The 26852-nt window shown below is 40.3% G+C and overlaps 1 protein-coding gene across 5 annotated transcripts in view; it reads right to left on the minus strand.

The window, feature by feature from the left end:
- Positions 1-377: 377 nt before the first annotated feature.
- nf2a (NF2, moesin-ezrin-radixin like (MERLIN) tumor suppressor a) overlaps positions 378-26852 on the minus strand; it is a 60934-nt gene continuing 34459 nt past the window's right edge. For 2 of the 5 annotated variants that reach the window (XM_061817705.1, XM_061817708.1), the window contains exons 7-16: positions 23896-23971; positions 19790-19924; positions 16769-16843; positions 16027-16140; positions 15652-15774; positions 12938-13155; positions 10527-10629; positions 8048-8166; positions 7236-7395; positions 2280-3191 (exon numbers count right to left, since the gene is read on the minus strand). In XM_061817705.1, coding sequence (XP_061673689.1) covers positions 3117-3191; positions 7236-7395; positions 8048-8166; positions 10527-10629; positions 12938-13155; positions 15652-15774; positions 16027-16140; positions 16769-16843; positions 19790-19924; positions 23896-23971 — 1198 coding nt within the window. In that variant the 3' untranslated portion in view covers positions 2280-3116. Of the gene's footprint in view, positions 1546-2279; positions 3192-7235; positions 7396-8047; positions 8167-10526; positions 10630-12937; positions 13179-15651; positions 15775-16026; positions 16141-16768; positions 16844-19789; positions 19925-23895; positions 23972-26852 lie in introns of those variants that run through there. The other 3 variants (XM_061817706.1, XM_061817707.1, XM_061817709.1) reach the window with 3 other exon arrangements.

The raw sequence follows: 26852 nt of genomic DNA on the forward strand, positions 1-26852 counted from the left end.
AACTGAAAAGCCAACTACTGAAGATGAAAAGAAAAAGAACCAACTAACCAATCACAAAAGTAAAAAGCTGTAAAGATGACATACAATGACAGTACAGTGTACCTTGGTGTTTCCTGTTTTACAGTAGCATAGTCTTGTGGTTTTTACTCATACATTATGTATGACAGTTGAGAATGCATAATTGTAACCTTTAACAATGTCCGGGAGACTTTGTGACGTCAATGGCGAACCCCGAGACGACCAACCCTCTTCTCTCCGAGCATTTTGTCACTTTTCCTGGTGTGTCTCCCTACAGACCACCCCGGCACCACCAGGGGTTGGGGGGTTGGCCACAGGCAGCCCATTCTCACCAAAATAAACACATCAGTTACACATGGTAGGGATCTTATTTTATTTGAAAATTGGAAAATACAAGTTACTGCATACAGTATGTCAGGGAATTTTTATATGCGGGCGCACGCACACACATTAGGATTTACAGCGCGCAACAGTAGGCTTATTATAAAACGTTAAACTAGTTCATGCTTTATTAGGAAAACGTCACATAAGAACATAAGTTTAAATAATGTTATGCATTTTTTGCCATAAAACTTTTTTTTTTTAGGGTAAACAATCAGCCATAAAAGGACAATTTATTTAGGAAAATGCTTTTTTTGGATGACACATTAAGGCATGCCATGAAGCAAGATCTTAGTCTTTGTTGGCCCTTAGTGGTTAGATAATGAATATACATCAAGATTTGGGGGAAAAATCTGTTTTTACAGCATTGATGCTTAAGTACTTAACAGTGACTTCTGAGGGGTCATAGAAATTGACCATGTGTTCACTTTTTAAAGTTTCCTGTTTTTTCTTTCCTACCAATGATGATTTCCATCATATGTATTAACAGCAGTGGTTTCTTTGGTATACCTTTATTTTGCCATTGTCTGTCAATATAGACAAAAACTAGAAAATCAAGGATTTCTATCCCATGATTTTACAGCAGTTTGTTTTCTCTTCACTCTTGTTTATTTTATGTAAAAACTACCAACAGATTTGGATTAAACAACCACCAGCAATTTTAAATCAGTGATTTCTTTGTTCCCTCTGTGAGCATTATTTAAGTTTTTACACAGAAGCCATGAAAGTTCTCCAGCATTTATCTACAAAAATGTACACGTTATTGCATCATTGTTATATATTAAAAATATGAGCCATGACTCCCAAATGTCAAGCAGGAAAATGAGCATCCAGTGATTTCTTTGTTAACTCTGGTGAGCCTTATTTAATTTTCACACAGAAGACACGAGAATCCTCCAGCATTTATCTACAGATATGTATTTGCAGGATTATTATATATTAAAAATATGATCTATCCCTCACCAATGTCAAGCAGGAAAACGAGCATCCATGTTTGCGCGTCTGTGAGGCCCCTGAAGATGCTGGAATAGTGATCATTTATTTAGTTAGTTAGTTTTATTCCAAGTAGATGTAGAAGGATTGGAGAAGGCTTTCTTAAAGTTCCTCAAAGAAGGCCACTCTGGACTTGGTGCTCTGTTGCGTCAACTGTGGAGGATATAATACAAAGTGCGGCGACACGAGAACGTCGTGGTCAGTAACTGGCTAGATTGGTTTTTCATGTTGTTATCATGTGACCAAAAATTGGATAAAAAATGGTCCAGATCTTGACGTTCAAATGAACCAGGTGTCCTCGACTAATTGTATTTTGAGCAGATAATTCCATGAGTATTTATAAGGGTCACCAGTTATACAAAACAGGTTCAATCAAGAACAATTGCCATTGTGTAGTTGTAATAAAACGAATGTAAATAACATTGGAGAATGAAAAACTTCAAGACGTAAAAAGAAAAGTGAAGAATCTCAGCCTTTACTTTGTTTTAATGAACCAAGTGTTGACTGCTGTAATATTAATAATAATAATAATAATGACTACAATAATGACTACATGAATAACTACATTTTAAGCAGAAGAGTTCATTTGTATTTATTGCCATCCAATCTGTTCAAAACACAAACTTCGTTTCTGTTTTGAAAACAAGCAAGGACAGTAAGGACCTAAGCCCAATGGCGTTATTTTGTTTTAACAACCCAAACATTGATAACTTTGGATTATGAATGTAAAATTTTGCAACGATTATTTAATGGGTATCTTTGAAGAAGACTTGAGACAGCTCAGAGGACCTGATTACCCTTATTTTGTTTTAATAAACCAAATTATTTTGACGCAAATATTTAAGGAGTATTTTAAAAAAGTGCAAAGACTCAAGGTGGCCCACAAAAACTGATCACCCTTACTTTATTTTAATAAACCAAGTATTGACAACGTTGGATGATGAATGAAATAGTTTGAGACAATTATTTAAGGAGTATTTATGACAAAGTGTGAAACCTCAAAAAACTAAAAACGAGTTGACTGCCATTATTTTACTTTCATAAAAAGAATGTTGACAACCTCTGAGGATGAAAAGAATCTTGAATTTACTTTTGCAATTACTTCAGAAGTATTGCTGAAGAACTATGAATACTCAAGACAGCCAAGCTGCAATGATTGCTGTGACTTTTTTTTTTTTTATTACAGCTTGACGGTGGCACAGTTGTAGAGCGCTGGCCTCACAGTTCTGAGAGTCATGATTCAAATCCCGGCCCCGCCTGTGTGGAGTTTGCATGTTCATACTGTGCCTGCATGGCATTTCTCTGGCCACTCCGGTTTCCTCCCACATCCCCTAAACATGCATACTTTGGAGACTTTAAATTGCCCATAGGTGTGATTGTGAGTGGGACTGTTGTCTGTCTCCATGAGACCTGTAACTGGCTGGCAGCCAGTTCAGGGTGTACTCTGCTCCAGCACTCTCACAACCCTTATGAGGATAAGGGGCTCAGAAAAAGGATGGACGGATTATTTATGTTGTAAAATACATCTAATTCATTCCTTTTATTTTTTGTGATTTTCTTTATATTTAATTTGACTTAATTTTGGAAAATTGCTCCTTCCGAGGGTCCTGAGTGTAATGTTCCGCATTGGAAGTGCATCATCAATCATCAATCAATCATTAATCATCCGGAGCATCTGCCTCCAGTGTTCTCTGTTCCACTTTTGCTCGTCTTCACCTTGCACTTCAGGACTTTAACCTCATGTTAAAACGCTGCCCATTTTCCTGGAGAACAAGATGAATGTTCGCCGCTTGTGTGCGCTAAAAAAAAAAAAAAAAAAATCAACCAGCACTTGCACTAACAAGCGTAAATGCAGTTTCTTTTTTTCTTTTGCCTTATTAGATAATTGAGGAAAATGGATAATCAGTACAGGAAGATAAAAGAAAAAAAGCTGAGCTTGCAAGTTTGTCAAAAGTTGGAGACAGAATTTACTTTTTGCACTGAAACAGAATTGACCGTTTGTACTTGATGAATTTCTCTCTCAGAATTTTTTCATCACAACATTTTAGGCTTTACTTTTAAAAACGAAATAGACTGCTAAGTTAGCATTTTGCTAATGAGCAAGTCGTTATGTGATGTGCATTTGACTCCATCTGTTTGTGCTGTTTAATAGTTAACTATTGCTTAAGCATAGCCACTAGCAATCTAGCCACTAGCTAACAGCCGACTGGCTAGGTCACTTGTGAATAAAAGGTAGATTGTTTTATGTGGATTTTATAATGTGGATCGAAATCATAGATTCCTAGGTTAGCATCTCATTACAGCCTCTAGCTCTTATGTACTGAGCTGGTTTGCTGCCAAATGGCTGAGTCAGTTGTGTACAAAAGGCAGAGTGTTTCATATGCATTTTAATACATCAGTTAGACGAGAAGGAGTGATGAATGATGACACAGCAGGGTAATGTCAGCATCACGTGTCAGCTAATAGCGACATAGCTGCCAAGTGGCTTGCTGTTGATTGTCCAGGACTAAGTCACTTGAGAACAGAAGTGAGAGTTTTAAATGGGTATTTAAGTCCATAGATCACCACGTAAGCACACTGCACTAAACAGAAAGTATCTATCTTTCTATCAACCTGCTAACTGGCTAGGCCACATGGGAAAAAAATGTAATGGACATTTACTTAATCTGTTTTGTGGTGTTTGATTGATCACTGACTCATGACGTAGTTTGTTATGGGAGTATCTTGTGCTAGTTGCTAACCAGCCATCAAGCTACTGACTGGAAAGGTCATTTGTAAACAAAATATAGAATATGTGAGATGTATGATTTCAGTCATCTCTTTGACAAGTAGCACTGAGTGAATATTAGACCGGTACAATAGCATATCCAACAAGCTGTTAATTAGCTAGCTGCCAATTGGTCGTCATCATGTTTGAAAAGCCAAAAGAACAATCGCTCAGGACATGCTACACTTTGAAGGTTCTTTTAAGGATGGGAAAACTTTGGCAGAGGTCAGGGCAGGACACAATAAGTTTCTGGCCGCAATCGCTTCCTCCGTCCTCTTTTTTTTTTTTTTTTTTTCATACATAGTTAATGAATGCGAGTTTGTGTAAAAGCAGGGGTCATTTATTTAAACATTAGTATATTTACTGAATACTAGCTGAAAAGATCGATGGATTCCGGCAAAGGTTAACGTGTTGCCGAACACGCTTACGCGTTCTCAAGCCATCAAAACCGTCACTAAGTGGGATTTCTTCCTGATGAGAATAGATCCAGCAACAAAGTATTTGTATGCATCCAGACTTTTATACGCTTGCAAACCTTTTCGTGTAAATCTCAACGACTTACTCGCCAGATCCGTGTGTATATTCAGTTGTCCAAGACAAGCGGATGTGAATTCACAGTCAAATTTCTTATCGGTGTAAACATTGACTTCAGTATTAAATATGGGTCCTCTATGACGAGTTTATCTAATTAACGTACCGTCGTCTATTTTCACCTTCTAAATGTCTAACGGGATTGGACAAGACTCTGGGAGTCATGCAACAAGACATATTTCCGTATCGTCTCCAACTGACTTAGCATTGAGCAATGCTTAGCTTGACCGGCAATATGGCGAGGTAAACAAAAGTCATGTGATTTTATGACATAGGTGCACAAGCTCTATACTTTTCAGCGGGAGTTTCCAACCCCACTATATAAGGACATACTGCAATTATTCTGTTTGGCTGCTCATTTAAAGGGCTCCTGCCGTGAAATGGATGATTTTTAATATGTTATTCATGAAAAAATATCAGCCAATATGGGCCCATGTGTTTTTTCATCACAAAACATGATTTTTATGTATCCAGCTTTTTGTAACTCCCGCCATGAAAATCCTTTCGAGGGATTTGTTTTCGAAACGATTCAGGAAGTGACATAAAGGACAGCGGCACCCCCAAGTGGACTCGTTTGTTTTCATTATTTTTACCTCCGGGAAGGTAGCTCGTTGTTCCTTCGTGTTAGCCAAAATGCCGGCTCATTGCATTGCTGGATATTGCTTGAACACTCGGGAGAATGGATTTAGCCTTCATAAGTTTGCAAGATACCCGGTTCGTTGTGAAAAATGGATTGCACGGATGCAGAGGACGAGAGCTTCGTGGGTTCCAAATAACAAGTAGGCAGTAATGCGCCCCGGCTCGACGGTGTTCAACAAGTACTGCGGCGGCTTTGAACATCATCTAAAAGCAGCATGGCTTGGCTCTATTATATGCCACCACGGCGCTGAAAATCAGCCACACTGGCTGAGGCACCGCGTACGGCGGTCACTGCTTCTGCGAAGGCTGCGCGTCGGGCTTTGCTGAGGGGGGCGCCTCTGAAGAACCCAGCCGAGAATGGCTCACTCACCCGCGTGTGCGCATGAAGCCCCCCAGCTCGACCGTGTTGCTCAGTACCGTGGCGCCTGTGAACACCCCCCTAAAGCAGGACAGCTCGGCTTTGTCATAAGACACACCGGCTGGCTCATCCTCGGTGGCTCATCTCCGCCGCGGAAGTGGATGCGGTTTGGCCGTGATCGCATATCATCTGAATATGGCTAGAAACAATAGTGTAATATTGCCCAAAGGCTCGAAACAATAGTGTAATATTGCCCCGGTAACTTTACTCAGTTGTGTAGTGTTCTCCTTTTCGAAAAGAGCTTCCGTGTCAGAAGGGGCGCGTTTGTCTCCCATAGTTAGGGTGCACCGCGTGTTTTCATTGGCGAATGTCCGGGTGACGTCACGGACGGAGCATGCAGCCAATATGGCGACCACTTGGATATCGTAGAATGACATTTCTGCAACTTTGCGCATGGATGACACACTCTCCACTCATGTTTATTTTTTCGCATAGACATTGAAGTGAGTAATGTTATTTGTATTTTTCATTACAATATCTATTTTAGAATGTTTATAGGGATGACACTTGGGCTTTAAGTGTTTTCTGTGTTCAGCTTTCATAACAAGCTCCATTTACCACTCCAGTGTGCAGTTAACAAGCTAACAATGGTTACACCTCAAAAATGGGTCTTCGCTGGATGCCTCAATTGACAGAACAGCTTTTTTTTTTTTTTTTTAGCCCCCAAAAAACAAGGACATAAAAAAGGAATGGACTGACTTTTTCAAGACATGCGGATGCCAAGCTGAACATCAACACACCACCAGTCGACTGCAGAGCACTTTTTTTGATCTGCAGTTTTGGTCAACTTGATACTTACTCGCGAATAAAAAAGCGACGGGTTGACTTTTTGAAGACACACCTAGATGGTGAGCTGAAGATCCAAACTACTGCCAGCTGATTCCGCTGTGCGCATTTTATGACGGATAATTTTGTAAATGTTTACCTGACACTACATGGCTTCGTGGCTAACTTAATATGAACGATCAGGGTAGTATTAAATACCTGAGCTTCCTCCTATCGTCCCGCTATTGTCAGGTGCCGTGTTCAGCATTGACATTATGGTACCGACAACGAGGGTAAATTGAAGTTTTGAAGTTCAACCTCCCAATATGATTTTACATCATATAACGTTTATGAGGTGTTTGATTCCTTTTGGCGTATCCATTCAACGTGCCCAAAGCGTCTGAGAGCTGAGAGCTGATTATGCAAGTTTTCAAACATGATTTCATATAATTAGCATAAAAAAAATCATTCAGATTTCAGAGACCTATTAACTCTTACTCTTCTCTATGCTGTGTCGAATGTACATGGCATTTTTGGACCTGCTTGGTTGCAGTTTAAACAGCTAAAAGCACAGCGGCGGCCGTGTAATCGAATCAATCTGCAGGTAATCAGATTAGTGGCAGTGAACACACACTCGCAGTTGAAGTCGGAGTGTCAGGATACCTTCTTAAAATTGCTGTGCTTGCTAGTTCCCTGCTCGGCATTGTGGTCGTGGACCATGTCCAGTGGGGTCTGGCGCTCCTTTAGTTTGAGGCTTTCAATCTCTGTCTTCAACTCATTCAGCTGCTCCTGGAGGTGCTTGCTCTTCTCCATGTACTCCACCCTACCAAAGGAGAAATGCCTTTGAGAAATATGGAGGTAGAGATCACACAAAGAGTGCACAAACTCTGACAGGTTGTTTAAGAGTATGCGCTGCTTCAAGGGCACTGTCATGAAATACTTGATTCTTAGTATTTTAATAATGAAAAAACGGCAGCCGGTATGGTAATCCATCCATCCATTTTCTTGGCCGCTTATCCTCACGAGGGTCGCGTGAGTGCAGGAGCCAATCCCAGCTATCATCGGGCAGAGGCAGTACACCCTGAACTGGTTGCGAGCCAATCGCAGGGCACATGGAAACAGACAACAGTCGCACTCAGAATCACACCTAAGGGCAATTTAGAGTCTCCAATTAATGTTGCATGTTTTTGGGATGTGGGAGGAAACTGGAGTGCCCAGAGAAAACCCACGCAGGCACAGGAAGAACATGCAAACTCCACACAGGCAGGCCTGGGATTCGAATCGCGGTCCTTAGAACTATGAGGCCAATGCTCTAACCAGTTGCACGATTGTGGCACCTCAGTGGAAATTATGCGTAGAATTTTAAGAAATATAAAACGAGCCAATCCATTTTTGGACGAAAAGGAAAAGGTGAGAGGAGGGGTAGTGACTGAAAACAGCAGTTAGTTGTCCTGAAAATGTCGTCGCTGACTCACTTCTCTTTCTCGATCTCCATGGAGAGTCGTTTCATGTCGGTGTCTTTAAAGTCAAAGCTCAGGTTCTCCCTGCTGAAGCTCAACTCAGGAGGCATGCAGTCCACCGGCAGCGCAGGGCACTGGCAGACGAGGAGGAATAAACAAACACAACAAAAACAGGATATGAAAGCAAACAGAAAACATACTGAAAGCACAGAGGAATGAACACACATGCGCATATGCATGCAGTCATGCCATCTTAACGCCTTAAAGGTAATTTCAATGGAAATCCTACAGTTGGGCAGACAATCAACATGAATGCATCCCAGTAAAACTTGAGAGGGCAATTTGATGGCCAACAGTGCGTCTGGCGCGCACATTTGACTGCATATGGAGTGCTTGTGAGTGTTTGCAGGTCAAAAGGGAACCAAGGAGTTTTATTCATCTTGTGTGAAAGATTTAGTGCATTTGAGTTTTAGCTTCCATAGATAGCCATCGACTGGCTAATTAACTTGGGAACAATAGGTTTATACTGTATGTCTGAATTTAAACTACATTAGAGGTTGAGTTTGTTAGGTCACACGGTTAATTAGTGATTCATAGTTTACTCCCTGTTATTGACTAACTATATCTAAACTATTATAATTACTATAACGTAGACTGCTACATTAGCAAAAGAGTAGAGTGTTTTACGGGTGTGTTTACATTACATTAGCAATATATTTCATTGTATTTACCATGTTAATAGTCATGGAGTATTTACTTACTGGTATTGACCAATTGTTTTGAAACAGTTGACAGGTTAGATCACTTGTGTGCAAAGGTCGATTTTATTGTTACAACGGTAATCCATCCATCCATTCATTCATCCATCCATCCATCCATCCATCCATTCATTCAGCCATCAATCCATCTTCTTTGCCGCTTATCCTCACAAGGGCAGGGGAGTGCTGGAACCTAACCCAGCTGTCAACGGGCAGGAGGCGGGATACGCCCTGAACTGGTTGCTAGCCAATCGCAGGGCACATAGAGACAAACAGCCGCACTCACAATCACACCGAGGGGCAATTTAGAGTGTCCAATTAATGTTGCATGTTTTTTGGATGTGGGAGGAAATCGGAATGCTTGGAGGAAATGCATGCAGGCACGGGGAGAACATGCAAACTCCACACAGCCGGGTCTGGGATCGAATCTGGGACCTCAGTACTGTGAGGCCAACACTTTCCAGCTGATCCAACAACGGTAATTAATGACTCAATGTTCACTCACAGGACAGTGAATGTCTGGTTAGAGTGTCTGCCTCACAGCTCTGAGGACCCGGGTTCAAATCCAGCCTCACTTGTGTGGAGTTTGGATGTTCTCTCTGTTCCTGAGTGAGTTTTTGTCAGGCACTCCAATTTCCTCCCACATCCCAATAACATGCATGGCAGGTTAATTGCCAAGGTGGAATTTTAAAATTACACACCATCTCATCCTGCACTACCATTATGGATTTTATGAGGGCAATATTTGTCAGAGTAATTATTTTTTTTTTTTTTCAAATCCCTTAAGGCTTACGACAAATTTGGCTGTTTTACAATACAGCGTGCCCTTGCCCATTCGTGGTTCACCGTTTGTGGCCCCACAAGTTTGCGGATTTTGCTCTCAAAGTTTTTGGTGTTTTTTTTTTCCAATAATATACCATATCTTCATGAACACAAGGTGCACTTATAGGGGCACCTTATGTGCACACTGTGTTTCAAAATCTGTAAATGTTGCCATGTGACTAGTCCAATGAAGTACACTAGAACAGACTGGTTACATTGTTAGCATGCATTCTAACATGTCTTCCTACGTGTATGTAAGGTACCATATAAAGGTGCTCACGAGATAGTGAGGAGTGAGTGTGTTCAAGTGTACTTCATTGGAGCAGTCACACAACATTTACAGATTATTGTGGACATAAGGTGCACTGTCTATTTTGGAGAAAATGTAAGACTTTGAAGTATGCCTCATGAATACAAAAATATGGTACATATCATACATAGGTATTCAAATACTGCGTCCATTATTTCCAGTTTTCTTATTTGCAGGGGGATAAGGACTGTAACCCCGGCAAATAAGGGAACACTATTTTGTTCTCTAGTAATTAACATTACAAAAGAGAAAAAAACCCTGAAAAAACGTGCATCGTTGTGTAGATCTTGTGGGGAGGAATATTTGTCTGAATGTAATGAATAAATTGAATGTGAATGGTATATTTGTCTTATGTTTTAATGTGGGTGAGAGGAAAAAAGGAATGTTAAAATTGCCAAAAATGTTGACTATTTGAAAAAGTCAGTCAATTAAATCGGACCCCAGTGTTGACATTGCATTCGTAGTTCATTTCACTAAGTACAAGGTTTAATATAAAATATCCGGAATTGACCAAATGTTTAAAAAAAAAAAAAAAAAAGAGACTTTTACTAAGCGAAGGCGTAAACTGTTATTGCTACAAAAGAATTTTAGATAAAGATCTTACCGTGTACACTCTGTTTGTAATTTCCAGGAGCTTGTGCTTGGACCTGTGCTCTGACTGCCTGGCTTCCAACAGATCCTGCTTCAATTGTTCTGCCTCCTTGGCCCTGGCAAAAAAAAAAAAAAAGTTATCAGGTCTTCAGATACACTGCCGCTCAAGTGAAGTTAAAAAAAATAAGTACTCTAATGTCTTTGCATGTAGGCAATGCACTTACAGATGTTTATTGAAAAGGACAAACACGCAATTACCAAATGTAAACGTTAGTAAGAGGCTGCTTTAGACCACAACTCACACCCAGATGCCCACACTCAGACTCAGCAAGCAAGTTATGCACGCCCCTTAAAGGTAAACATAAAACATTAAAGTTGTTTTCCTTTTTTCTGACTGTCAGCATGTCCCAACCAGGGATGTTAAAAGTAGCAAAGTATTACAATCAAGAAACTGTTACTTTTAAGTAATTTGACTCAAGTAAAAGTAAATGTAGTTATCCAAATGTTTATTGACGCAAGAGAAAGAAAGTACTCAAAGACAATTAAATAAAGAGTAACTTGTGATTAAATAGATCTTCTTCTTTTCCTTTCAGCTTGTCCCGTTAGGGGTCGCCACAGCGTGTCATCTTCTTCCATCTTAGCCTATCTTCTGCATCTTCCTGTCTAACCCCAACTGCCCTCAGCACATCCATAAACCTTCTCTTTGGTCTTCCTCTCGCTCTTTTGCCTGGCAGCTCCATCCTCTGCACCCTTCTACCAACATACTCACTCTCTCACCTCTGGACATGTCCAAAAAAATCAAAGTCTCCTCTCTCTAACCTTGTCTCCAAAACATCCAACTTTGGCTGTCCCTCTAATGACCTTATTTCTAATCCTATCCGACCTGTTCACACCAAGCGATAAATCTCAGCATCTTCATTTCTGCTACCTCAAGTTAAAGTTAAGTCAAGTTAACTGATATATTTTTTAATCTAAACATGAACAATTAAAATCAAATATAATGAAAATATAAAAATAGACGCACGCGAGAATGGATAAATAACAGTACCGAACAACATGTTGATCATTGACATGGACTAAAAAAATTCACAAGAGTGATTTATCATGTATAAAGCAGCACCCAGGAGTGGGGTGCTATGGGGAATTTATAGTTTAATTAACTACTATGCATGTTTTTGGGACATGTAAGGAAACCATAGTGCATGGAGAACACCCATGCAGGGACAGGGAGAACATGCAAACCTCACAAAGGTGAGGCCGGATTTGACACCAGCTCCTGTGAACTTTGCATGGAGGTCAGCTGGTCAGCACATTAGCCTACAAAAATTACATTGCGTAAAATTTCTCTGCATTCTCTTATCTTTATTTACATTTTTGTACAATGCAGTACTTTCTGCCTTTATTGAAAACACCTAACAAAAAAAATGAGGCTGGAAGAAGACAATGGCATTTCAATTTGTTTCAAGCAGCATAGTGGCCGACTAGTTATTATAGTTGAAACATTATACTTAATATAAATACCCTCAAGATTATTTGATCTAATGTAATTTAGATAAGCCGACCAGTCACCTGTAACTTCCAATTACAACCCAGGCTAAACTTACTTTATCCCCGACACAGGACGCTTGTGTCTCAATGAAGCTGTATCAATACATCATACATCTTTGAGACCGAATCCTATTTAGACCTTGGGCTTGTGTGGGCTCCTCGAGTGGCCACTTGCGTGTGGAGTGGTCGCCCTCCCCAAAATATTGCATTACACAGCAGTGGCTAATGGAAGACGATTAAAGATGATTGGCAGATGCAGTCTGAAGTGGAATGATGTGGCCACAGTACCATCATCAACACTTGAAAGCAGATAAACCCCAGTGTGAGAATGGAATGGCGAGGACACCATGTGTGTGCATGTGTCTAAAGCCAAAGATGAAAAACCATTTCAAGCCTGGTGGAGCTGGAACAGTTAACAGATGATGTGATGATAGGGAGTAACATAGTCAATTCATCCAGTTAGAAGCGTAAATTAAAGGTCACCATTCTGACGCGTAGCAACGAGCGGCAGAACAAAAAAAGAACAAAAAATAATTACAAGCTGAGCGACTGTGAGGATTACCTCAGCCGCACCGCTGCGCAATGAAATAAAAATAATTTTTTGCTCTTCTTTTCAACAGAGGTTTAAGTGATCTGTGTACATGAATGGACAGTAATAATTGCATTCAGTATATTGTGTAAGTGTCTGGATATATTGTTTTCTGTGTGCATGGGCGTATGTGCATAGGTGAATGGAAAGACAGAAAATTACATATTGTGCATGTGTTGGTGTGTATGGATGCGTTTGTAAATGGATAGAATGAAAACTGCATATGGTGCTTTGCATTATGCGTAAACGTGAATGGGCAGACACTCCAAGAACCGTGTAGCGGTTACCTGCGTTCTGACTCCTCCGCCATCTTGAGGGCTATTCTTTCGGTCTCCACCATCTTGTGCTCCATGAGCCGCTTCTCCTCATGGCCCCGCATGGCCGTCACCTTGATGCGCTTCATCTCGGTCTCCGCCTCAGCCGCCTTCTGGGCTAGTAGCTTGGCCTCCTCCTCTGCGAGTTGGGCCTTCTCTGCCAGAAGATCCGCCGTCTGTTCCGAGCGCAACTGGAGAGGACGCATGGAGTGAGCTATGACAAACACACCAGCATTAACGAGGCACAATGGAGCAGAGAGAAAAAATATATCAGGGAGGAGACTAAAGACAGAAAGTGAGAAAAACTGAAAAACATGAACAAGGCACATCGGCCCAGAGACACATTTTATCTGAGATGAGACTAAGGGCATCACAAAGTAAACTAAGGGCACAAAGAGTGGGGAACATTTTTTGAAAAAGATACAGCATTGAACAGAAGTTTGCTCAGGGACTAATTTTATTTGAGAGGAGATTAAGGACACAAAGAGTAACCAAAAGTGTGACAAACACTGTGCCGAATGGGGAAAAACATGCTGCATTGAATGAGGAATGTGGGCCCAGAGACAAATGTGATCTGATTAGAGATTAGGGCCATAAGCAGTGAGAAGCAGTGAGCAAACTTGAAAAACATGCTGCATTTGAACGAAACAGGAGGAAGGAGATTTGTTGGCCCAGAACAAAATTTATCCAAGAGGAAACTATCTTTTAACTTCTTTTCCTTCATACGGTGGTTCACAAACAGCTATACAGATACACATACAGATTCTGCACACAAGTGTGATATATAACACGAAAATGGGAAACTGTCAATGACGAATTCGTCTTTGGGTTATAATATATTATATTATGTGGCTTCTTGGTCTTCCTCTGACTCTGGAAAGATTTCGCGCTAATATCAATGGTTTCTCCGTCGATATGCATGTAAATACCATTGAAATACCCCTCGCTGAAATACTTGAAGCCCTGCTGTCTGCTTTTCAACGATATTTCACTATTCGCTAAGAATGTGAGTGAGAAATCAGATGGTAAATCAGACAATTTCGCTCTAGTCTTTTCTTCCTGCGCCGCCATTTTTGCTAATTGTTTGTCTGAGGTGAGCACACGTGGGGTGACGTAACTTCAGGAGGCGTGGTTAAGTGCTCTGTACGGAGGGGTCAATTGCAGTTAAGCTTTCTTAATCACGCGACGTCACATACTGAGAAAGTGTAACTGGATTGGCTGGCTGTTTGGTTCTGACCTGAAGTAACCCTACCTGGTGGCACAGATGGTGAATTTTAGACGGCGAATTTCAGACAGCGGATTGTAGCCAGTTGAATTTCAGCCTGAGAATTGTCTTAACTATTGAAAATGTGATCACTTTCCATTTCAAATTAAAATCCTGTTTTCTGTGGCATTTCAAATTCAAATCCTGGTGGCACCAATTTACTTCTATAGGCAGACTATTTGACTGTTTTACTTTACTTTTTCCTTTTGTATTTAACAATACAACAGAAAGAAAAAAATTGGATGTAAAATAAATTACAAAATTGGCAACTAGAAATGGGCTAATATTGGGCAATAAAACTGGTTGGCCAATTAATCGGTTGGGGCCTAGGTTTAATCATGTGGATGTGGATGTCACACTGGGACTTGAGAAGATGCTGTGCCACCTGCTATGGGAGACGAACAACAGAGATTTTCTGACTTTTCCAACGTCCCTTCTGACACGGAAGTTCTTTTTGAAGAAGAGAACATGTCACAATCAAGTGAAGTGACCGGGGCCATATTTAGATTATATGGGGATCATTTCTAACTGACAACAGACTTCCCGACAGTATGTATGACACTATGTACCGTACTCAGTACTGATAATCCTTTTTTCAGTGAGTGACCATGCGGCGTTGTCATCGCTCGCGGCCGCCTGCGGTCGCTCGCTGAAAGGATTACGTCCTTCCCCCCAACTATTATTTTTTTTAGAAGCTCTATACCCACCTCCCTGTTATTTGGAACCCACAAAGCTCTCATTCTTTGGACCGGTGCTGTCCATTTTTCACAACAAACCAGGTCTTTTGGAAATGTGTTAAGAGTGAATCCATCCTCCTGAGTGTTCAAGCAATATCCAGCAATACAACGAGACGGCATTTTGGCTAACACGCAGGAAAAAAACAGCTACTTTCACACCAGTAAAACAGCGATAAACACACGAAACGGCCAGTGTGGGGTTCTCGAAAAAAAACGTCACTTCCTGCTGCTTCTCCAAAATGAATGCCTCGAGAGGATATTCATTGCGGGACATACAAAAATCCATATACGACAACATCAAGACGTGTGGTGAAAAAACGGATGGGTCCATTCCGGTTGCCTTTTTTCATTAAAGACATACTAAAAATCATGCTTTAGGTGTCAGTATCCCTTTATATTTGTGCGGGTATGTGAGGTAATGAACGATTGGATACATATGCAGCAATATTGTACGATTCAAAACGAATTTTCCTCTGGGACAAAAAAGTTCCTACTGATCCTGAATAAACAGACTGTTCGTTTGAATACCTCCTTATGTGAGTTGACAGTTCATGGCATTCAATTTGAAAATATAGGATTTTGACCTGTTGCGTGTGTGCTTGAAAGACCTTTTCTCTTTGTTTGCATGCAACCAGACAGACCTGTTTACATGTATGTGAACGGACAGACAGCCGTTTGGAACCCACCAATGCCTCGTTGGCCATATGCGCTTCATCTTGAAGCTGAATGAGTCGTCTCTCCAGCTCATCCCGGATGCGTTCCGCTTCTTCCCGACGCTGCTTCTCCTGGCGCAAACGCTGCCTCTCCACCTGGACAGCCCCAGTGTGCAGAATCAAAACCACAATGAAACGAAAGTTTACACGGCTTAATGCTGATACAAAACACCAAGAACAGGCTCATGGAAATTATGCTGTAACACAAAGTGCCACTACACTGAAAGCACAACTGCATTTTCAGACTCACTTGTTTACTGGAAAAAACTATGAAAAATAATCTTGAAAAAAAATGACAGCGGTTCACTGTCGATTTATTTAAATATATGAGAAAGCGGATGTGAACACCTGCTTCCTGGCCCTCTCCTCTCTGGCCTGGGCCTTCATTTGCTGCACCTCAAGTGAGTCCACACGGCGTCTGCGCATGAACAAGTCATGGCTGCCGATGCACAGCTGGAGGATCTGCAGGGCAAAGTCCCAATTAACGTGTTTAATTTCAATGAACAACACTCGACTTAAGTACGAAAAAAAAGGCAGAGGCCTATTTTGATAAACTAAGGAGTATAAAGTACTATTCAGATATTAATTTGCAAATGTAGGGGGTAAAAGTGGCGCCAACTGGTTAGAGCGTCTGCCTCAGTTCTGAGGACCAGGGTTCTAATCACGGCCCCGCCTGTGTGGAGTTTGCATGTTCTTCCCATGCCTGCGTGGGTTTTCTCCAGGCACTACGGTTTCCTCCCACACCCCAAAAACATGCATTATTTGGAGACTCTAAATTGCCCTTAGGTGTGATTGTGAGTGCAACTGTTGTCTGTCTCTCTGTGCCCTGTGATTGGCTGGCAACCAGTACAGGGTGTACCCCGCCTCCTGCCCGATGATAGCTGGGATATGCTCCAGCCCTCCAGCGACCCTTGTGAGGATAACCGTCTCAGAAAACATATGGATCGATGGGAGTAAAAGTAAAAACGGGGCAGAAAAATGAATACTCAAGTAGAGGAGGAATGCCTGGTAAATGAATTTACAATACTGTATGTATAATGAGAAAGTTTTTGTATTTGGTTACTTCCCCGCATTGGTCGTCACAACTCACCAATTTGTTGACTCTCAGCTGTGAAGAGTTGAACTTAAAGATGTTGGCTTTCTTGTCCAAAGGTTTGATGGTGAACTAAAAGCAAATCAAAAAACATTAATTTAACAACAACATCTGTTTATTTGTGTATTCCAAGTCATTTTAGCTTGTGAAAAAGTTGCAGGTTTAGAGGAAAAAATAAATATTAACAAGTAAAATCTTGTTTTGTTTTTTTTTAAGAAAGAAAAGCCCTTTTGTAGTCATAATCTTTTTAAGGAATCTTTATAATCAAATGTTTTGAGAGTACTGTAGTCTCTCCTTCATTGCTGTGTGGTTTTGTTCCAGACCAACCTGGAACGACTGAAATCCGCAATATTAGAAATACTTAATTTTTTTCTCGTATTTGAACACACTTTTATAACAATACAAACACATTTAAATACATATTTTACACATAATGATGACAGAACAACAGCAGTGGATAACACAAAAACAATTAATAAATGAGAAACAACTGTAATGATATTTAGAAAAAAAAAATCTCCATTACAGTATAGCAGGACTACAAAGTGTGAGCTGTGGGATATTATTGTGTAGTCAAATTTGTTAAAAAAAAAAAAAAAAATTCGGATTAAAAAGTAGCATTTTTACAGGAAAAACTACACATTTTACTACAGTAATTCCTTTTTTTCTCAAGGAAAAAACATTTTTAGGAGCATTTTCTTTTAAAAAGTAATTAAAAGGTTCAAATCTTACAAAAATAATCAAAACTTTGATAAACACAATGAGTCACTGATGGTGTAGTGGTACACACGCCTGACTTTGGTGGCGGCAGCGTGGGTTCAGTTTGCACTCAGTGATGGTGTCGATATGTGCCCTGTGACTAAATGGCGAGTGGAGTTCAGGGTGTAAACTGCATTTATCCCGAAGTTAGCTGTGATAGCCTCCAGCACTGCTGCAACCCTTGTGAGGATAAGTGACTTGGAAAATGGATGGTTGGTAAACAGTTTTAAAATTTGAGGACTCAGGAAAAATCAAGATTAGGCAAATGTGTCTCAGATAAAGACTATCTTTAAAATAGGAATTTATTCAGAAAAAAGTGTGAAAAAAGTTGTAATTTATTGAATAAAAAATGTAGCTATAAGAATGAAGTCATATTTTCATAAAAGGCCATTTGTTCAAGAAAAATGTGAAATCGTAAAAAAAGAGAAAAGTGGTAATATTAGTCCTTAACAGAATAATTTGAAAAAAAAGTGTTGACGAAAAAAATATCAAAATCTTTTCAGTCAAAGTTTCAAGGAAAAAAAGTCTAATTTTTATGAGAATAATGATAAAACAAAGTTCTTCTAATCTCAACCATTAGTTATTTTTTTCAGAATAAAGTCATACTTATTTTCCACAAAAGTAATAATTAAAAAAAGTATGAATCATGTTATACTGAAGGTCAAATTTTTATTGTTTAAAAATGTGAGGTTGGTTACTGATGACTTTAAATTGCCCGTTGGTGTGAATGTGAGAGTGAATGGTTGCTTGTTTCTATGTGCTTTGCGATTGACTGGCGACCAGCTCAGGGTGTACACCACGTCTTGCCCAACGATAGCTAGGATAGGCTCCAGTACACTTATGACCCTTGTGTGGATAAGTGGTAAAGGGAATGGATGGACTATAATTAATCAGGAAGGGGAAGACAATGTAAATGTGAAAATATCATTCTGTTCTGTCAAATTTGATGGTGCGTACAGTATGTGCGATAAAAGCACACGTAAACACTTGTATAATAGACTATAATAAAACACACAAAAAAAATGTTTGTGGGGACTATTCCTTTTGAGCTTTTGCTAATATGTCATCTTATACTTGATATCAAATTTGCTGGAAATTGAGTCAGGCACAAACCCCCGATTAAAAGACCACTACTTTGGAACCTTTTATGCCATAAAAAAATCCAAGGTGCCTCCTGATGATGTGCTTGCTGAATGCTAAAGGAAAAAATTCGAGTTATGAGTGATAGATAGTGGCAGCGAACCTCACAACAAGCAGCAGTTTAACAGATTCTGAATAATTTAACGGCTAGATTAAAACAAAAAAAAAAAACTTTTTGGGAGTGAAAAAAATTGGAGGAGGAAAAGTTTATTTAGAAGGAAAAAACTTCTTTTAAAGTAGTAATCTGTTGAGAATGAACAAGCTTTTTTTTTTTTTTTTAGAAAAACTTGGTCTTTCAGAAGAATTTGGGAGAAAGAAAAAAGTCCACATTTTTTATAAAAATAAAAATGTCAAGAAAAGTAGGAATCTCAAAAGAAAATTCATATTTAGGAAAATAAAGTAGACGGAATAGTCAGACTTTTTGACAATAAAATAGTAGTAATATAAAAACAAGGGCGGAACGGTGGGTCCGCTGGAAAGCGTTGGCCGCACAGTTCTGTGGTACGGGGCTCGCTCCCGGACCTGCCTGTATGGAGTTTGCCTGTTCTCCCTGTGCCTGCGTGGGTTTTCTCCGGGCACTGCGGTCTCCTCCCACATCCCAAAAACGTGCAATATTAATCGGACACTCGAAATTGCCCCCAGGTGTGATCGCTTGTCTGACTTTTGTCTATCTCTATGTGCCATGCAATTGGCTGGCAACGAGTTCAGGGTGTACCCCACCTCCTGCCCTTTGACAGCTGGGATGGGCTCCATCACTCCCGTGACCCTTGTGAGGATAAGAGGCTAAGAAAAATGGATGGATAATATAAAAATAAGAATTTTATCCAAATGAATTCTACAAAATACAATCTTACATGAATAAAGTCACATTTTTAGAAGAAAACCAAACCAAATAAATTTGCCTTAAGAAAATCTGCTATCTTAATGCTAACATAAAATGCAAAACACCACAGACAGGGCAATAGAACTAGCAGTGATAATTCAGAATTTATGAACCCGAGGGGAAGGATTAATCAGAAAAAGGTGTGCTTTGAGTTATGAGTGTAATCATAGAACAAAATCAACTCATATTTCAAGGCAGGACTGTATTTGGAAACGTAAAGGAAGAGACGCAGGCACCTCTTTGTCACTGTACGAGATGTTGCGGATCTCGTTCCAGGGAAAGGAGCACTTGGGCGTCAGCCTGTTGTCTGGCTCATAGATGTGCAGGCCCAGAGCGTCCACACCAAGAAGCAGATCTGTCCCCTTTTTATTCTAAGAGAAAAAAAAAACAAAATCAACATTTTTAGAATAAGCATTGAACAGGAAATGGCACAATATGTAAGCAAAGCAAAGCAAATTTATTTGGATAGTGCATTTCCTACACAAGGTAACCCAATGTGCTTTATATGATATACTTTTCACGTGACGTCACGAGTCACATGACTTTTGTTTACGAAGCCATACTGGCCAGCAAAACTACAATACAACTCCCGTTTTTTAGTGATCTTTTTGTGAATATTGGCATGCTTATAAGCATGTTACGGCCTTTTCATCATGATATTTCATTGTGTGACTTGTGGTTGCAAGAACGGACAGAAAAAAGGAAAGGGTCTGACACTTCAGGTTTTGTTTACCTTTTGCTGGGCATTCAGCTAATTTACTGTGGTACCCTCCAAAACTTGTTACATATATTTACGGAGGTCTTTGGGCTGTCAATATGCCTACTAGTACCCGCAGTAATATTTTGCATTCCAGGTTTGCGGTGGATAACGTGAAACTCGTTGTTTTCGATAGCCATAGCCTTTAGCTGCGCTTTTGATAACTCCTGGGATGCCGATTGCTTTTTTCGAGCGTGCGCTCCGGCCCCTGGCTGAGTAACTTTTCGCGCACACTCTGTCAGTTGGTAGCGAAAAGTATGCGGTCTCTGACCATCTCAACGTTGCTTGTGTAGTTACAGTCTTTAACCAAAAGCTTGAGTTCTGTCATTAAATGCTCAAATGACTCACAGTCACTTTGCGCCTTCTCGTGAAACTTATATCTAGCAAATATGGGGTTTGCTTTCGGAGTGAGGTAATCAGAGAATTTTTCGTAATAAGTTTTTAGCAACTTATCTTCGTCTCCGGTCAGTGTCCAGGTATTGCTGACATCCCGTCCTTTATCGCTGATCCACAGCAGTAGGAAACTGCACTTTTCCTCTTGAGCTCTGTTTTTAACCGGTCCCGTGAGCATGAGTTCAGCGTGTTACTTGAATCTCTACCACGCATCTGGTAAATTGGATGAGTTGAAACACCGAATGCTTCCTCGTCGCCTTTGTTCGTTTTTTTTTTCTTTTCTTGTGAGTCCGTAGTTATACTACCGTCACTCTGAAACCATGTTTTGCTTTTGCTGTCGTGTTATTGGAAAACATAGACGTGAGTCCAACTGTACTTTTTAACGTGGGTGATGTTTATTTCGCTTTCTCCCCCGCCAACCTCTCTCGCTCACTTCCTTATCGTCCCGTCTCGTCGCGCCCCGCTGACGTCAACACAATCACAATCACGCCACACTTACTGTATATAAAAAGTACGATAGCTCAATCTAATAATAACGAGACGATACTTGCTCTCGACTTTCACATGTGGCTTCTTTCTTTATTCCTCACTCCAGTTTAAGTGCCACAATCACCTCTGGTTACAGTGTTCGTTTGTCAAAAAACTTTTCAAGATAAAAGATCAAATGATAACCGTAGCCAAAATACATTTTTAACACTTCCCAGCCTAAAAAGAAAGGTGCGACAGATGGGTATCTGCCATGAAGACGGAGGGTGGTCTGGTAGGTGTATGTTCTGTACATATGTACGTTGGTGGTGGTGGTGTCGAGGGGATTGCTTATACCTTTTCTGTATATCGTTGTTTGTGATAACTGTCCAACTGTTGTGCAATAACTGATAAAACTGTCAAGGTTAGGTCCTACGATGACGAGTCTGCCATGATAAATAGACACAATATTGCTGTCCAAGATGGCGTTGTAAACAAAAAACATGTGCTCGGCGTGACGTCACTGAAAAGTATCTATTAAAAACATTTGAAAACAAAAAAATAAAACAGTTAAACTGGGGAAAAAAAATAAAACTAAAAATGACACCCCAAAAATGAGCAAAACATTTTTTCTTACAAATTGCAATCATATATTCTGTCTTGAATTGGATTGTTACTATTCCACCAAAAATTGCCCTGGAAAAAATTTCTGCATTTTTAAAATAGTGAACATCTGCTACGTATTTTCCTTTACAAATACTAGTCTATTTTTTAAATAAAGCCATATTTTCTTCTGATTTAAAAAAAAGATCCAGTAAAATACAAGAAAAAAAAAAAAAATCGGGAAAGGTTTTCTCGACATCATGCTGGTGCTGGTATTTTTCCCTCCAGAAAACTACATATTTCAAATTAGCCTTATTCATTCTCTCACCCAAAAATGTAGGAACATTTAAAACAAATGTTTATAAGGAAAGTCAACTAGTGAAAATAAAGTCCAATATTTTTTGAGAGAAAACAATTGTGAGTTCTTTTTGTCATCTAAAAAATTGTTACCATTGCACGCTTCCATGGACCCTTCAGGTCATACCGGGAGGAAAGGAGCTACTTTGTAATCATTGGAAGTGCTCAATTTCAACAAATGGCAATGATATATGGGGGTCCTTCAAGGGTCAGTTAGTTCTTGGACCCCTCCTGTTCAGCCTGTATATGCTATCTGGGGTCAAAATTTTCAAAACTTTAATATTGACAATCGTAGCTATGCAGATGACACACACTTATATTTAGCAGTGTCTCCATATGACTATAGTTCAATTGAGGTATTGTGCCACTGTTTAAAACAGATAAATAACTGGATGAGCAACAATGTTCTTCAACTAAACCACAACAAAACTGAGATAATTGTTTTTGCCAATAGAGAAAAAAGGATTGCTGTTCATAAATACCTGGACTCACCATCTTTAGAAAGCAAAGACCAAGTTCGAAACCTTGGTGTTCAACAGTCATATAGAATCAGTGGCTAAAATTGCCTTCTACCATCTGAAGAATAGATCTAGATTAAAGGCTTGCATGTGCCAAGCAGACCAGGAAAAGCTCATCCATCCTTTGATTTCAAGTATGAATTATTTGTCTTGAGTGGATTACCCAAAAAGAGCATTAAACAGCTGCAGCTCATTCAGAATGCTGCAGCTCAGGTTCTGACCAGAACCAAGCGGTCAGAGCATATAACTCCAATCCTAAAGTCCTTGCACTGGCTTCCAGTCATCTTTAGAATAGATTTTAAAGTTCTGCTACTGGTCTATAAATCACTAAATGGTTTAGGTCCTGAGTACATGAAAGAAATGCTAAAGGAATACAAACCCAGTAGGGCGCTGAGATTGACTGACTCAGGTTTAATAATGGAGTGAAGAGTCCAAAGCAAACATGGCGAAGCAGGATTTAGCTACTATGCTGAACACAAATGGAATAAATGGCCAACAGGGTGATGTCAGCCCAAAGTGTGAATCTTTTCAAACCCAGATTAAAAACTTTTTTTGTCATCCATTTCAGAGTACTTCCACTTTTCTGTGATATTTCTTGCACTAAAAGCTGTTTTCCTTACCTTTTCAAATGTTTTTATTTATGCATTTGAATGCTTTTAATCATGTAACGCGCATTGAGTTACCTTGCATATGAAATGTGCTATATAAATAAATTTGGTTTGCTTTGTTTTACCATAAAAGAAAAAAGAAAATATTCTACAAGTTTATTAATGATATTAAATATTTTTGAAACTACACTTTATACAATTAAGTTGTTTTTTTTTCCTTGACAAAATCATTAGTGACCTTTTCAAGAAATATTGATCATCTGAATAGCCTTTTTTTAGGGGTGGGGGATTTGGGGTGTGTGGGAAACTAGTTTTAGAATTAGAATTTATCAACAAAAAAAAAAAGAGACTAAATTGTATTTATTTCCCTCAAAATTATGAGAATGAAGCAGCAGCCACCTATTCTCCTTCACCGAGGATCATCTTTATGCCGGATTAAACGCTACAGCGGATTACTCTACTCCTCGATGGCATTTGAAAATGTCCCGACCTTTTAGAAAATGCATCGATCAAGGCCAAGGTGGCGTCCTCGTCAGCTTGTTTCGACTCCATGGAGGCGACAAACTCACTGCATCATTTAGGACCACGTGGGAAAAATGAATTGAAAGCAGGGGGTCACAAAATACGAGAGAGATGCTCACCCGGATTAAGAAGTAATTGACGCCATACATATCCAGGTCCTGGGCAATCTTCAGATATTCCATCTCAGCTTCCTCCCTGAGAGGCGAAGGAAAAAGATCAGTCTGTGTTCCTTGAACTATGAGACTAAATCATACAAGAATTGTGGCATTTGTTTGAGAATAAAAATGTCTATTTTTGCAGAAAAAGTTGGAATTTTTCTTCCAGGAACATTTTATTTAAAGAGAAAACCAATTAATTTAGGGAGAAAAAAATATTTTTTTGTATAAAGAAGTAATGATCTGTCATAAAAAAAAAGTCATATTTATACTTTAATGAAAGTTCTTTTTGATAAGTAAAAAACAGACTTTACAGATTTCAGATACCATCGTGGCATCTGGTTGGAACATAAAATGCCTTGCAATTGTCAAAATCACTTAGTGCTGCATTTTGGACAGTGTTATTTACTGGTCCAATTAACAGAATCAGGCTGATAACCAGCCGCACTTCCAGGAGTAGCCACTGTTGTATGTACACGTCTCTCTAACATGCTATACTCATTATGGTACAGTGTTGTGGATATTGAAGGATGTTTATTTCAAATGGAGCTCATTGTGTGTGTGTGTGTGTGCAAGTGTGTGTTTGTACGTGAGTGTGCACACACAAAGTGAGAACACGTATGAGGTGCGTGTACGTTTTTGGCAGCGATATAGGCTGAGACTGGGGACAGTTTAGCCAGAGACTTAAAGAATAGTTACTCAATATAATGTGCAGTGCTCCCCATAAAGCCCGCCCCCCACCAACCCACCCACCCACCCAAAAAGCCCACAATGAATCTACTCTACCTCTGTACTTTTTGCTCCCTTACCGCGAGAGAAAATCACAATATGGGTCCTCCTGATCACAGACAGGTGACTGCAGCAGGAATGATTAACAACAGTATAAAATAGTTTTTCAATAGTTCAAGCCCTTTACTGTGGCATCCTATCTTATCGGAGGAGAGAAAAGGAAGCACGCTATCCACAAGAGTTCATGAGAACAACACAAGCGTGCACCCCCACGTCGGCCGCGTCGAAGGCGACGCGGTCCATTTGAACACCGGCTCAAAGCCGGCGGATGGGGCCTCTCCACTGGCGGATCATCAGTGCTGATAAGTCAGTCAGTGTCTTCTTCTTTTCCTTTCGGCTTGTCCCGTTAGGGGTCGCCACAGCGTGTCATATTTTTCCATCTAAGCCTATCTTCTGCATCTTCCTCTCTAACCGCAACTGCCCTCATGTCTTCCCTCACCAGATCCATAAGCTTTCTCTTTGGTCTTCCTCTCGCTCTTTTGCCTGGCAGCTCCATCCTCAGCACCCTTCCACCAATATACTCACTCACTCGCCTCTGAACATGTCCAAACCATCGAAGTCTGCTCTCTCAAATCTTGTCTCCAAAACATTCAACTTTGGCTGTCCCTCTAATGAGCTAATTTCTAAACCTATCCAACCTGCTCACTCCGAGCAAGAACCTCAACATCTTCATTTCTGCCACCTCCAGTTCTGCTTCCTGTTGTTTCTTCAGTGCCACCGTCTCTAATTCGTACATCACCACAGTTTTGTAAACTTTGACCTTCATCCGAGCAGAGACTCTTCTGTCACATAACACACCAGACACCTTCCGCCAGCTGTTCCAACCTGCTTGGACCAGTTTCTTCACTTCCTTAGCACACTCACTATTGCTCTGTATTGTTGACCGTAAATATTTGAAGTCCTACACCCTCGCTTTCTCCTCTCCCTGTAGCCTCACTCTTCCTCCTCCACCTTTCTCGTTCACTCACATATATTCTGTTTTACTTCGGCTAATCGTCATTCCTCTCATTTCCAGTGCATGTCTCCATCTTTCTAATTGTTCCTCTGGATGCTCCCTGCTTTCACTGCATATCACAATATCATCTGTGAACATCATGGTCCAAGGGGATTCCAGTCTAACCTCATCTGTCAGCCTATCCATTACCACTGCGAACAGGAAGGGGCTCAGAGCTGATCCCTGATGCAGTCCCACCTCCACCTTAAATTCTTCGGTCACACCTAAGGCACACCTCACCATTGTTCTGCTGCCATCATAAATGTCCTGTACTATTTTAACATACTTCTCAGCCACACCAAACCTACGCATGCAGTACCACAGTTCCTCTCTTGGTACTCTGTCATGGGCTTTCTCTAGATCCACAAAGACACAATGTTGCTCCTTCTCACCTTCTCTGTACTTTTCCACTGGCATCCTCAAGGCAAATAATGCATCTGTGGTACTCTTTCTAGGCATGAAAACATACTGTTGGTCACAGATACTTACTTCTGTCCTGAGTCTAGCCTCCACTACTCTTTCACATAACTTCATTATGTGGCTCATCAACTTTATTCCTCAATAATTCCCACAGCTCTGTCTACATGTCTTCATATGCCTCTTGTTTAGCCTTTGCCACCTCTACCTTTGCCCTACGTCGCATCTCAATGTATTCCTTTCTTTCCTCCTCAGTCCTCTCTGTGTCCCACTTCTTCTTCGCTAATCTCTTTTCTTGTTGACTCCCTGTATTTTGGGGTTCCACCACCAAGTCTCCTTCTCCCCTTTCCTACCAAAAGACACACCAAGTACTCTCCTCTGTCTCTCTGATTACCTTGGCTGTCGTAGTCCAGTCTTCCGGGAGCTTCTGCTATCTATCAAGAGCCTGTTTCACCTCTTTCTGAAAGGCCGCACAACATTCTTCCTTTCTCAGCTTACACCACATGGTTCTCTGCTCTACTTTTGTCTTCTTATTCTTTCTTCCCACCACCAGAGTCATCCTCCACACCACCATCCTATGCTGTTGAGCTACACTCTTCCCTACCACTACTTTACAGTCAGTCATCTCCTTCAGATTACATCGTCTGCACAAAATATAATCCACCTGCGTGCTTCTACCTCCGCTCTTGTTGGTCACTATATGTTCCTCCCTCTTCTGGAA

This window comes from Syngnathoides biaculeatus, chromosome 4, assembly GCF_019802595.1.
Source record: "Syngnathoides biaculeatus isolate LvHL_M chromosome 4, ASM1980259v1, whole genome shotgun sequence".
Lineage (NCBI taxonomy): Eukaryota > Metazoa > Chordata > Actinopteri > Syngnathiformes > Syngnathidae > Syngnathoides > Syngnathoides biaculeatus.